Raw genomic sequence first — 14,557 nt, 5'->3', positions numbered from 1 at the left:
GCCTAGCAACACCATAGCGACCACCCATAACATCCTAACAACCGCCTAGCAAAAAACTTTCCGGTCCAAACTTTCTCAAGCCAACTTAAAGTTTGTCTCGACGAACTTTCGCATCTAGTTATTATTATTCTTCTGAGACTAAAAAATTCTATATGTAACTCCTCCTAGAGCTTTAACTCTACATACTCCAAACTCGGCTCAGACACTCAAACTTTTCTGACTAAGTGTGCTATCTATTTTCAGACTGATCGGACTTACGGTTTTCCTAAAAATGACGATCAAAACTCGAAAAAACTCATTCAAAAACTCCCATTGACTTACATTGGGGAGTTCTAAAAAATTCAAACCGACAAAAATTTAAATCTAAACACCTTGAAGACTAAACCAAACTGCCGTTCTATATACTATATGAGCCATTGAGACTCATTTAAACAAATAAACTCATCCATCTATCTACTTCAAACTACTTTAAACTTTAAACTATCTATCTATCTCTTTTTAACTAATCCATCTTTCTTTCTAACTTATCCATCTTTCTTTCTAATTAATCTATCTTTCTTTCTAACTAATCCATCTTTCTTTCTTTCTTTCTTTCTTTCTAATCTATCTATCTTTCTTTCTAACTTATTCATCTTTCTTTCTCTCTAATTAATCTATCTTTCTCTCTAACTAATCCATCTTTCTTTCTTTCTTTCTTTCTTTCTTTCTTTCTTTCTTTCTTTCTTTCTTTCTTTCTTTCTTTCTTTCTAACTAACTAATATTTCCTTCTTTCTAACTAACTAATATTTCCTTCATTCTTTCTAACTAATCTATCTTTCTTTCTTTCTTTCTTTCTTTCTTTCTTTCTTTCTTTCTTTCTTTCTTTCTTTCTAACTACTCTCTTTCTTTCTTTCTTTCTTTCTTTCTTTCTTTCTTTCTTTCTTTCTTTCTTTCTTTCTTTCTTTCTTTCTTTCTTTCTTTCTTTCTAACTAATCTTTCTTTCTAACCTTTTTATCTTTCTAACCTATCTTTCTTTCTTTCTTTCTTTCTAACTAATCTTTCCTTCATTCTTTTCTAACTGATCTTTCTTTCTTTCTTTCTTTCTTACTACTCTTTTTCTTTCTCTTTCTTTCTTTCTTTCTTTCTTTCTTTCTTTCTTTCTTTCTTTCTTTCTTTCTAACTTATCCATCTTTCTTTCTTTCTAATTAATCTATCTTTCTTTCTAACTAATCCATCTTTCTTTCTTTTGTTCTTTCTTTCTTTCTTTCTTTCTTTCTAACCTTTTTATCTTTCTAACCTATCTTTCTTTCTTTCTTACTAATCTTTCCTTCATTCTTTCTAACTAATCTTTCTCTTTCTTTCTTTCTTTTTCTTTTTTTCTTTCTTTCTTTCTTTCTTTTTCTTTCTTTCTTTCTTTCTTTCTTTCTTTCTTTCTTTCTTTCTTTCTTTCTTTCTTTCTTTCTTTCTTTCTAACTACTCTTTTTCTTTCTTTCTTTCTTTCTTTCTTTCTTTCTTTCTAACTACTCTTTTTCTTTCTTTCTTTCTTTCTTTCTTTCTTTCTTTCTTTCTAACTTTCTTTCTAACTAACTAATCTTTCCTTCATTCTTTCTAACTAATCTTTATCTCTTTCTTTCTTTCTAACTACTCTTTTTCTTTCTTTCTTTCTTTCTTTCTTTCTTTCTTTCTTTCTTTCTTTCTTTCTTTCTTTCTAACTAATCTTTCTTTCTTTCTTTCTTTCTTTCTTTCTTTCTTTCTAACTAATCTTTCTTTCTAACCTTTTTATCTTTCTAACCTATCTTTCTTTCTTTCTAACTAACTAATCTTTCCTTCATTCTTTCTAACTAATCTTTTTCTTTCTTTCTTTCTTTCTTTCTTTCTTTCTTTCTTTCTTTCTTTCTTTCTAACTACTCTTTTTCTTTCTTTCTTTCTTTCTTTCTTTCTTTCTTTCTTTCTTTCTTTCTTTCTTTCTTTCGAACTAATCTTTCTTTCTAACCTTTTTATCTTTCTAACCTATCTTTCTTTCTTTCTTTGTGTTAAATAATGCCAAGATCATGCTAAGAACTCTATAAAAACTCCATAGTAACCATCTGTGACAACTAACCAACCACTCAAAATACTTTAAACTACTTTTAAATACTTTAAACTTCAAACTACTTTAAACTTCAAACTACTTTAAACTTCAAACTACTTCAAACTAATTTAAACTTCAAACTAATTTAAACTTCAAACTTCTTCAAACTTTCTGGTCCGACTTTATCAAGCCAACTTAAAGTTTGTCTCGACGAACTTTCGCATCTAGTTTATGTCTACACTCGAGTCTTTTGGGGTCTCTAGACATTTAATTTTGTAACAAGATAATAGTTGTTTTTTTTTTACAAATGTAATTTTATTCTGTTTGTTAATGTTTTTACTCAACATTTGTGCAGTTTTGGGAGAATTTATGATATTTTTTAAATTTCTATAAATAAATAAATAAATATTTAAATAGCCTTTTTACAAAAAAACAGCATTTGATGTAAAATTCACTTTATAAAAGACCCAGATTTCTAACTTTCATTCATGGGGATAACATGGATAATTTTAAATGGTTTAATGTAACATTTTTGCCCATTTTTTGGAAAATGCAGTTTTAAAATAAAAAATTATAATTTTAACCACTAGATGGCTATAGAGCTCCAGTATATGCTATTTGCTATTAGACTACCTGAAAGATATCTTTTCACAAGTTGGATTCAGTTGGATTCATATCTAAATATTATAAAATCACAATTATAATAAAAATTAAATATTTTTGTCAAAGTTTAGCATTTTTTATGTACCAAAAAAACCCCCAGTTTTTCAATAATGTTACATTATGATTAGAATCAAACCTGAACAAAATGTTACAAAGAGAAATGTTGGAGTCTTAAGATTTTATCATTTATTTCAATCATTTATTTTTAATCTAATTCTAGATTCTAGACACACACAATTGTGTGTGTGTGTGTGTGTGTGTGTGTGTGTGTGTGTGTCTGAGAGATAAAGAGAGAGAGAGTGTGTGAGTACACATTGTCGATGTGCCAGTGTCACCACACCACTTTATTTTTGTAGTGGTTCTGCATTTTGGATGATTTTATTTGACAAATTATAGCCTTACAAATGTTCCTGTGTGTGTGTGTGTGTGTGTGTGTGTGTGTGTGTGTGTGTGTGTGTGTGTGTGTGTGTGTGTGTGTGTGTTACATTTTCAGTGTGTCAGTGTCACCAATTTATTTTTGTGGTGGTACTGCATTTTGGATGATTTTATTTGACAAATTATAGCCTTACAAATGTTCCTGTGTGTGTGTGCGTGTGTGTGTGCGTGTGTGTGTGTGTGTGAGAGAGAGAGTGTGTGAGAGTACACATTGTCGGTGTCAGTGTCACCACTTTATATTTGTGTTGGTTCTGCATTTTGGATGATTTTATTTGACAAATTATAGCCTTACAAATGTGTGTGTGTGTGTGTGTGTGTGTGTGTGTGTGCACATTTTCAATGTGTCAGTGTCACCAATTTATTTTTGTGGTGGTACTGCATTTTGGATGATTTTATTTTACAAATGATTTGAGAACAGTTTTTATAGTCTCAAAAATGTATTCCTCTATATGTGTGTGTGTGTGTGTGTGTGAGTGTGTGTGTGTGTGTGTGTGTGTGTGTGTGTGTGTGTGTGTGTGTGTGTGTGTGTGTGTGTGTGTGTGTGTGTGTGTGTGTGTGTGTGTACACGCGTGTTGTGAGCAATATAATTTAGCATTGTGGATGTTTTTTGCATTGGTGGAAGTGTGCCACTTTATTTGTGCCATTTCTGTCGATGTGTTCTGCGTTGTTTCTGATTTTGATGATGAATTTTGTCTATTTTGATTGCGGGGTCTCCAGAGACCCCGAAGACCACGAGTGTCACAAATTTTGTCACGATAACATAAAAACAGATATCATTCCAATTTTTTTTTTTTTTTTTAGATCTAGAAAGTGTTGAGAGCCGTAGAAGGTTTCATACCATTTGGACAAAGGGAGCATTTTTTTTAATTTGAGCAAAAGTCATTTGGGGTCAAAAAGACCCCGTAAACCATCAGAGGGTTAATCCCTTGCAGTTCCTTGTTTAAATGCTATTTAAGCAAATCTACATATGCTTTAAATTGTTTCAAATTAATGTTTATAACTTAATTTGTTGATATCGCATAACTTAATTTGACATATGTTGATATAACCAACTGACATTGTAGCCTAGTAGATTAGATTGCATGCCAGGAAGAGGCTTATGCTTTGTATTAAGTAATGAGCGTTTACTATAATATAGCCGCACTCAAGCGCTCGACCGCACGCATAAAGCTTGCCACAAAGAACCGTTAAAAGTAATGATTATGAATGCGTCTAAATGTGTCTAAATACGCTGTGAATGTGAATGTGCATTATACGGCGAGTTTCGGTTCATTTATGAGACGAACTCCAGTTCACTCGCCGGCGCCTCCAATGTCGTGATTGTCTGCTATATTTACTTCTTTAATCCAGGCAATTGGTTCACAAAACATTGATTAAAATTAAGATATAATTAATACAAAACGAAATTCAATTTAAAGAAAGGCAGCTGTTCTGTTTGAGGTCTCTGTGCAAGTTTTAAAGCAGTCTTTTAGTGCCGCTTTCAGAGCGCTCACGTCCGTAACCGTAAACTGACACATTGTTTTTTCCCTCATAAATGCGAACACGAAAATTAAAATAAAATGAATATTATAATGTTTTTTTTGTTGCGTCAGACAATGATTACCAATTTTTTCTCTCATATTGCTCCTCATAACCACTGAAAACGGTCAACGGAAGTTAAAAGTGGTGGGTACAAAATGACTCATGACGAAATCTGGTGGGTACACGTACACTGTCTTTGTATCTCTTTAGAATATTGCTACTTGAATAAAAATCACATAATTATGAATCAGGGCCCGGTTTCCCAAAGCGTTCTTATCTCTAAGTAGTTCTTAACCTATTCCTTAACCTCTCTCTTAACCTTATGGGACGGTTCCCGAAACGTTCGTACGCTATAAGTATATCTTTTGTAAGTCACACTTTCGTAAGGTTGGTCTGGACCACTCTTAGCTTTACCTTATCACTGTTGCAGGTCTATATGAATATTATTCTGAAGTTTTAATACACCCAGACAGTATTAAATTAGGCTAATTCAAGTGTTTTCATGCAAAGAATAAAATTGTCATTACACTGATTGTTGTTAGATTTTTAATTATATTATTATACAATATTGTTAATTTAATTAAAACGCTCTTTTAAAGGCCAGTGAAAGCATAGGCTACTGTCAGTTAAGTCCTATTCGGACGCTATTGTTTCTCATGGGCTCGTCCGGTATTTTAAACATTTACAGGGTAAGTCGGTGATTTTAGTGCCGTCCGAATCCATAATATCAGTGTTTTTCTCACCCAACCCGCGTAAAAATCCCTGGCCAAATTAGTACCTTCTGTTTTTTTGACAAACAGGTCGTGTGGGGATTTAATTGCCGTCTGAATCCACATCTCTGAGTTTACAAGAGATTCAAAATTCACGGTTTAAATCCTTTTTGATCACTGCCAAGCACCGTACGCAAGATGTAAACTTTTATTACTGAAATGCTGGAAAGTATTTACAAGAACAATATTTCATCGCAGCTCCACCTCAGCGAACAAAAATGGGAAAGAGAAGAAAGCACGTAAATTTTTGAAAAGGTTATTGTGGCAGCAATATGTTACAATTTTAAAATATGTAGGCTAGGCTATTATAGGCTATTATAGTTTGGATTATTTTTTATAATATCCAATAATCATAATAGATTGCAATTTCAACTATTTCTGAAGTGCTTCATTTATAAAGATCACCGCTTTCTCACATAAACAGCCCCTGCACGAGAGAATAACTGATGCTCGAGCCATCGATATCAGCAGATTCAGCAGCATCGCCACGGACAGCGCCGGGTAACGTCGCACGTAAGAAGGTATATCTTAAGCAGCTTCCTAAGGTATGGTTCGGGGAACACACTTAGGAACATAAACACCTTTGGTAAGATATATCTTTCGAGCTCTCTTAGCGCGCTAAGAGTAAGAGTGAGCGTTATCGGGAAACCGGGCCCAAATTGTTATGAACAAATAATGAAACTGTCAAAATTCGACAACACAAAGAATGATCAAAAAGCAATATAACGCACATCTCAGGTTAAATGAATTATATAAAAAACGGAACGTTTTGTAAAAGCAAAACTGATCAAAATGCGTAATTAAAATAATTGTATTATGTGTTACCAAATATTTAATACCACTTCCCCATAATGTTGTAATTATTTTTTAAAACAACATCTGTCAAACTGTCAATCAGATACCTCTTATCTGGTCATTTTTATTTTATTTTAGAAGTCATAACTGTTGATCACCCTTTATATGGAATTTGTGAATATGAATATTTAGAAGATTTACAAACTGTCGGCAAGACCTCAAACCAACCCCGGACATTCTGAGACTAACGTGGAAAAATCTTTATGCTTAATGCATTAAGACAGTTCAATTAAAATATTTATTAATAATGTAATGGCAAATCAGATGCGCCCAAAATATAAATGCTACGCGTTGTGCTGCAACATTACCTCACAAGAAATATCTGCCCAAGAACAATCACACAAGAAATATCTGTACGAATAAAGAATCTGGGTAAGTCGCATTATTTAAGCCTTTCATTATGTTAGGATGATTTTGTGTATATATATATATATATTAAATACTGCTGAGTTTTTACAGGCAGAGTCACGTGTTTTATGCTCACACTAAATTCTCTGTTGCACTTATATAAATGCGCATTGCATGCACAATCATCTTAATAGTTGTACAAAAAAGTTATGCGCTGGCAATAACGTCACTTTGGAGTTTTAATAAAAGCAATGTTAAATATTCTGCATGCACTCATCTCCTGGAAACCACAGCAATGACAAAGCATATAAAAATTCGTAAACGTTGTCCAATACCCCTTCTTGTCTTAAGACAACTTTGATTAACCTTTTGCACTTACAAATATTTCTGTATAATACAGTAGCCTACTGTAAATATTTGTGTCTATTACTATTTATAATTTATATTTTATTGTGGATGTTTTCTCACAATCATGACGTAATGTGAAGTAAACTAAAAAATCTAATGTAAAGTTGTTTTTTATGCGCCACCTGGTGGATATTCTGTGAAGCGAAACACATTGAGGGATTTTTTAAGTAGGCCCCCCCGAAAGCACTTGCAGAATTCTGCGAGACTGTGCGAGACGAATTGCCGAATGCCGCGGGAGAAAACGCGCGTTTCTAAAGGCCACATCTGTAACTATGAAATTTGTGTGAAAAAAATTAAATCAATTAAAGATTACATTGCAGTACAGACATTCATTCTAGCAGTCAGTTTATAGGTAGATTTTCATTCAATGCTTTGGCAGCATTTCCTATAGATGTGTTTGGCTCGAAGGGTGCTCTTCACAAATCTTGCGGTCAAACATTTATGATATTTTTACCAATTATTTATATATATATATATATATATATATATATATATATATATATATATATATATATATATATATATATATATATATGTGTATACAGTATCTTACGAAAGTGAGTACACCCCTCACATTTCAGCAAACATTTTATCTTCTCAAGGGACAATACTATAGAAATGAAACTTGGATATATATATTTTAGAGTAGTCAATGTGCTGCTTGTATAGCATACTGTCCTCTGAAAATAACTCAACATACAGCCATTATTGTCAAAATATTTGGCAACAAAAGTGAGTACACCCTAAGTGATAATAGCTGTACGTCGTTTAACCATGCAAAGCCACATGTCTTATTCATCATGTTCATGTTTTTGTCTGCTTGACAGGACCATACAAATTTGTGTATCTTGTATTAGAGCAGTTACAATTTGTGCTTTGAGAACAATACTCTCATACTGACCCCTGGATGTTCAACATGGCACCTCATGGCAAAGAACTCTCTAAGGATTTGAGAATTAGAATTGTTGCTCTCCACAAAGTTGACCTAGGCTATAAGAAGATAGGTAACACCCTGAAACTGAGTTACAGTACAGGCGAGGGTCATACAGAGGTTTTCCAAGAGGGGTTCCACTTGGAACAAGCCTCGCAAGGGTCAATCAAAGAAGTTGAGTCCTTGTGCTGTGCGTCAGGTGCAGAAGCTTGCTTCAAAAAACAGACGCATGAATGCTGCCAGCATTGCTGTAGATGTTGCAGAAGCAGAAGGTCAGCTTGTCAGTGCTCAGACCATACACCGCACACTGCAACACGTTGGTTTGCATGGCCGTCGTCCCAGAAGGAAGCCTCTTCTGAAGCTGGCTCACAAGAAAGCCCGCAAACAGTTTGCTCAAAGCAACCTGTCCAAGAGCATGAATTACTGGAACCATGTCCTGTGGTCTGATGAGACTAAGATAAACTTGTTTAGCTCAGATGGTGTCCAGCATCTGTGGCGATGTCCTGGTGCGGGAGTACCAAGAAAATTGTGTCTTGCCTACAGTCAAGCATGATGGTGGTAGCATCATGGTCTGGGGCTGCATGAGTGCTGCTGGTACTGGGGAGCTGTGCTTCATTGAGGAAAACATGGATTCCAATATGTACTGCGACATTCTGAAGCAGAACATGATGCCCTGCCTTTAGAAACTGTGCCAAACGGCATGATAAGGACCCCAAACACACAGCCAAGATGACAACTGCCTTGCTGAGGAAGCTGAAGGTGATGGAGTGGCCAAGTATGTCTCCAGACTAGGGCTGGGCGATATATCGCATGACATTGTTATGCGCATCTCGTCAGTAAAGCCGGTTCCTTGATTAGTAGTAAATCGCCATCACCTGCTTTCAGATGGAGCGGCATTTACTACACAGAGCCGTAGTTCACTGACAAGCTGAGCCATATCGCATTAATTATCACGGACGTATCGCCTGCGATAATATAATGAGTACTTAGCCGGAGAACTCAGCCAGCGCAGCTTCTCAAGAGCGGCTGCACAAGCTCTGATGACGACACAGCTGTTCTACGATTGGCCGGATTCACCGCATGACAACGATCACGTGTGTTTCATGTTTATTCGAACACCTTTAGTTCCTCTAAAGCTCACAAATCAGTTTTTTTTATAACAGTAAACACTCTTTTCATGTATTTGCAATGTTATATTGTGTCATGTTTATCAAATTAAAACTGATTAAAAAATGTAGACTTCACTTCATTGATAGTAGCTTATCGTTAGTCTCATAGCATAATTGCCTAAGTCCTTTTTAAAAAAAATATTACTTAGGCAATTATACTATGAGGCTAACGTTATGTTGAACTTTATTCTTGTTCAAACAGACGCTGTATGAAGCAGTACATAAAGTATTGATTGAAAATGTCTCTGAAACATCTGTGTATTATTTGGCAAATATTGCATTTATTTCACTTCAGCTGTGGTAAAGTATGCAAACACCACGTGAGCGGTCACTGCGGGAACTAGAAAGTGTCCGACTTCACGTCTCTGTTTGCAGCTCCTCCCCGCCTGCACGCGGCTACTCTCGCCGATCGGTTACATCCAGCCGCAGCCGATGTCGAACACACCTTCAGTGTGCAGTGTGAGAGGGGGAGTGGCCTCTGCTCCTGTGCTGTGCTCACTCAGTGTGCAGTGTGAGAGGGGGAGTGGCCAGCGGCTAGAGCGGCAAAAGCGAATGTGTGCTTCTTTTACCGATATATTTACCGATATTTTTTGCATTTCTAATCCAAACAATGTCAAACCTGGCACTGCACTTATTTGTGCCCGTAGCAAGACACCTGTCAAGTTTGAAATCCATCGGACTAACGGTTCAAGATATGACACACAGACAGACAGACAGACGTTCCTGTAATTTATAGATTGATATACATGTTTAACTATTGAGCTATTCCACCCTCATCACACTGGTAAGTTCAATGTGTCTTTTCTCGCTCTTGCAGGCTGCCTGTGTGATGTCACACCTGACTTCTGTAACATTGGATGCTGTTGTGATGTCATGGACTGTGGTCTCCTGAACCTCAGCTCTGTGTTTAACAACTGTGGCCAGGATGCGGGGTAACAGCTACTGTCTGTCATTAAATGTGTCCATTAACCTTTGAATGTGCTTTAAATCACAGATGTCTTTGTCACATAAAGGTCTGGCGTCTGTCTTGAGAGCTGGCTGATGTTGAGAACACAAATTGATCCAGCACTGGTTACTCTGAATGGAAACCTCCTTTGTGTTCAGAGAGAAGAGGGTAAATTACCATGCATTACTGTATTTTCACCTCAATGAACTCCAGTTTTACTGATTTACTCTTAAAATTCTCGTAAGGCCCTGCTATACTTGAAGCAAAATTGAAGAATGAACTGGTGTAACGTAATTTCAAACAAAATCAGGCCAAAGAGAAGTTCGTTTCGAGAGGTCGAAACAGCTTGCCAAAGCAAAGTTTCCAGAAAACACTGGTAAAAATCTTCAAACTACCATTAGTTACACAGAGTTGTAATTCTAATTGAAAGCGACACTTACACACTAGTTTAATTTTTCAAACGGTAAAGTTGTTTGCTTTACAGCAATCTATTATATAAAGTGCTATATAAACAAACCTGACATGATTTTACTGGAATGCCGAAATGAATACTAACATGTACACATCAGTTTTCACTCGCATGACTGGAGCGGAGACCTGAAAGGCAAAACTGCAGCACTGGCCTGTCAATTTTTCATCTGTTTCAAGAGACAGATACTTAGATCACCTCTCAAAAGAAGAAAAATATATGTGAACAAACTACAAGATTTGGCAACTTGTGATCCAGCACCTGCAGCAGTATTTGAATCACTAAAAACAGTGGTACATTCTAAAACGTTTCATGTGAAAAAAGCTTGGTGTGCCCTAATGTACTAAGACAGTGAAAAGATCAAATTCAGTATAAAACTTTTGAACAGGATGAGGATGCCTACATTTTTCTTTAAATATAACAAAAAATTAATTTGGTACTGTTCTTCGGAAGCAACAGAAAATACTTGCATATTTCCCAGAAGAGAAATTAAGTACAATTTACCTTCAAATTCAAAAAGTTTTCAGCTCTTAATGCATTGTGTTTCCTTCTGGAGCATCAGTGAATGTTTGAACCTTTTTAATAGTTGTGTTTGAGTCCCTCAATTGTCCTCAGTGTGAAAAGATGGATCTCAATATCATAGTCACTGCTGGAAAACTAAAGAATGTGCAGGACCTGAAGGATTTTTCTGGATTCAGGATTTTTAACTGCTCAGGACAAACAAGGGACTCAAGAACAGCTATCACAAAAAACAAAACAAAACAAAAAAACAGCCGTGGATCATCCAGGTAACGACACACAGTATTAAAAATCAAGGGTATGTAAACTTTTGAAGGGGGTCATTTTTCATACAAAATGTTTTGTCTTGTGGACTATATGTGAACATCTTTTATGTAAAATATCTGATCAGGACAGTACTAAATAAAAAATAAACTGATTTTTTTTTTTTTTTTATAATTGAATGTTAAAATAATTAACATTTTGCAGATTCTGCAAGGGGTATGTAAACTTTTGAGCACGATTTTATATTCCTCCTCAGGTATTTTGAAACCTTCCGTACCCCTAAGTAAGGAACGAAAACTTTGAGTATATCGGGGTCTTAAGTATGTATGCTGTGCAAAATCTGTGAATTTTCCTGCCTACTACATTTACCAAAATATGCAGTATACCACAGTGGATACAGAGCATTTTTCCCTCATTGATTGGTCTGTTGTATTTGGAAAAACAAAATCACATTTAAATATTTGAAATGTTAATCGTTGCATACAGCAAACTCTTTTACACAATATTTATTAATAATAAAATGACTGCATGACTTTTTCACACAAGCATGTTGTTTCAAAAAGCTTTGCTTATTCTTTATTTTCTTCTCTCTGTGCTTAGAAAAACAGTCAGCTGCTCAGACTTCCTCTACTCGTTTTCAGCTGAAGTCCATCTATCCATTCTTACTGAGCGAGCTTACGGTCTTCAACAGTCAAAAAAAAAAGTTTTACAAGGTAAACTGTGATCACATGTTGCATATAGCTTGTAATTAGCATTGTGTAGCTTGTATTTAAACACCATGTCATAATCAGGGGCTGTATTCACAGAAAATCTTAGACTAAAAGTTGCTCCTAATGCAGAAATTTAGAAGCAACTCTTAAAAAAAATAGGGGTGTGTCTCTCCTATTTTAGTGTAATTCACAAAGCATTTTAACTCTAAAAGTAGCTTCTTTTTTGTGCTAATGTTTTGAGAACATTATCAAAGACCAGATAACTTGAGAAAGCCAACTTACTGATATTGTACTTAAACTTATTAAGTTGGCTTGAGAGAGCCAACTTACTGAAATCCTATTTAAACTTATTAAGTTGGCTTGAGAAAGCCAACTTACTGAAATCCTATTTAAACTTATTAGTGGTGCTTGCTGAAAGCAAGGCATCACTAGTGTTCTCTTGCATACTTATTAGTGGTGCTTTTCAAAGCAACACTATTGTTATTGCTCATACTTATTATTAAGTTGGCTTGAGAAAGCCAACTTACTGATATTGTACTTAAACTTATTATTAGTGGTGCTTGCTGAAAGCAAGGCATCACTATTGTTATTGCTCATACTTATTATTATTATTAGTGGTGCTTGCTGAAAGCAAGGCATCACTATTGTTATTGCTCATACTTATTATTCTTCTTATTAGTGGTGCTTGCTGAAAGCAAGGCATCACTATTGTTATTGCTCATACTTATTATTAGTGGTGCTTGCCAAAGGCAAAGCAACACTATTGTTATTGCTCATACTTATTAGTGGTGCTTGCTGAAAGCAAGGCATCACTATTGTTATTGCTCATACTTATTAGTGGTGCTTGCTGAAAGCAAGGCCTCACTATTGTTATTGCTCATACTTATTAGTGGTGCTTGCTGAAAGCAAGGCATCACTATTGTTATTGCTCATACTTATTAGTGGTGCTTGCTGAAAGCAAGGCATCACTATTGTTATTGCTCATACTTATTATTAGTGGTGCTTGCTGAAAGCAAGGCATCACTATTGTTATTGCTCATACTTATTATTAGTGGTGCTTGCTGAAAGCAAGGCATCACTATTGTTATTGCTCATACTTATTAGTGGTGCTTGCTGAAAGCAAGGCATCACTATTGTTATTGCTCATACTTATTAGTGGTGCTTGCTGAAAGCAAGGCATCACTATTGTTATTGCTCATACTTATTAAGTTGGCTTGAGAGAGCCAACATATTGAAATCCTATTTAAACTTATTATTATTATTCCGAGACTAAAATTTCTATATGAAACTCGTCCTAGAGCTTTAACTCTACATACTCCAAACTCGGCTCAGACACTCACACTGTTCTGACTCGCGTTGCTTTATCTTTTCAGACTGATCGGACTTACGGTTTTCCTACAAATGACGATCAAAACTCGGAAAAACTCCCATTGACTTACATTGGGGAGTTCTAAAAAATTCAAATCCAGATTCAAACTCACCAACCGACAAAAATTCAAATCTAAATACCTTGAAGACTAAACCAAACTGCCGTTCTATATATATTAGCCAATGAAACTCATTTAAACTAATAAACTCTAATCTCATACATTTATAAACTAATTAACTTAAATTTAATAGCTAATTAACTAATAAACTCATGAATTCATAGACTTATGAACTCTTAAACTCATAAATTAATAAACTCTGAACTCTAAACTCATTTAAACTTATAAACTCTAAACTCAAAAACTCGTACACTTATAAACTCTAAACTCATAAACTCTGAGTGTGTGTGTGTGTGTCTGAGTGAGGTAGTCTGAGTGTGTGTGTGTGTGTGTGTGTGTGTGTGTGTGTGTATGTGTATGTGTGTGTGTGTGTGTGTGTTTGTGTGTATCTATCTAACTTATTTATATATCTATCATAAACTTCAAACTACTTTAAACTACTTTAAACTTCAAACCACTTTAAACTTCTTTAGTTTAATGCTTCCAGCTCCCAAGCAACTCCATAGCAACCAAACTTGAGTACCCTAGCAACCGTTTTGCAAGACCTATATCTCTGTATCAGAACATCGTATAGAGATGAGTTTTGGCTCTTTTGACTCATGCTAGCAAACAGCACTTCCAACATGCTACACATGCTAGCAGTGAATAGCTACATGCTAATAGCAATTAGTTAAGTGTTGAATCATGCCAAGATCATGCTAAGAACTCTATAAAAACTCCATAGTAACCATCTGTGACAACTACCAACCACCTAGTAACACCATATCAACCGCCCTGAATACCATAGCAACCACCCAAAACACCCTAGCAACCACCCAAAAGACCCTAGCAACTGCCTAGCAACCACCCAAAAGACCCTAGCAACCACCTAGCAACCACCCAAAAGACCCTAGCAACCACCCAGAATACCCTAGCAACCACCCAAAACAGCCTAGCAACCACCCAGAACACCCTGGCCACCACCTAGCAACCACCCAGAATACCTTAGCAACGCCTAGCAACACCATAGCAA

General features: G+C 35.4%; 1 protein-coding gene and 1 long non-coding RNA gene across 2 annotated transcripts in view; one reads left to right on the top strand and one right to left on the bottom strand.

The window, feature by feature from the left end:
- The window catches only part of LOC311306644 (tectonic-3-like), a gene marked incomplete at its 3' end in the record, with an annotated part of 140,539 nt that overhangs the window by 8,417 nt on the left and 117,565 nt on the right, over positions 1–14,557 (top strand). The window contains exons 3-5 of the mRNA XM_084435160.1: positions 9,968–10,082; positions 10,164–10,264; positions 11,949–12,061. Of these exons, the coding sequence (XP_084291286.1) occupies positions 9,968–10,082; positions 10,164–10,264; positions 11,949–12,061 (329 nt within the window). The remainder of the gene's footprint in view (positions 1–9,967; positions 10,083–10,163; positions 10,265–11,948; positions 12,062–14,557) is intronic.
- LOC311306645 overlaps positions 1,696–14,557 on the bottom strand; it is a 113,186-nt gene continuing 100,324 nt past the window's right edge. The window contains exon 2 of the long non-coding RNA XR_014630193.1: positions 1,696–1,883. This is a non-coding gene — a long non-coding RNA (uncharacterized lncRNA). The remainder of the gene's footprint in view (positions 1,884–14,557) is intronic.

Source organism: Rutilus rutilus (genome assembly GCF_951802725.1).
Source record: "Rutilus rutilus genome assembly, chromosome: 16".
Taxonomy (NCBI): Eukaryota; Metazoa; Chordata; class Actinopteri; order Cypriniformes; family Leuciscidae; genus Rutilus; species Rutilus rutilus.
The sequence above is the reverse complement of the archived record's forward strand: the minus strand, read 5'-3'. Positions and strand labels throughout refer to the sequence as shown.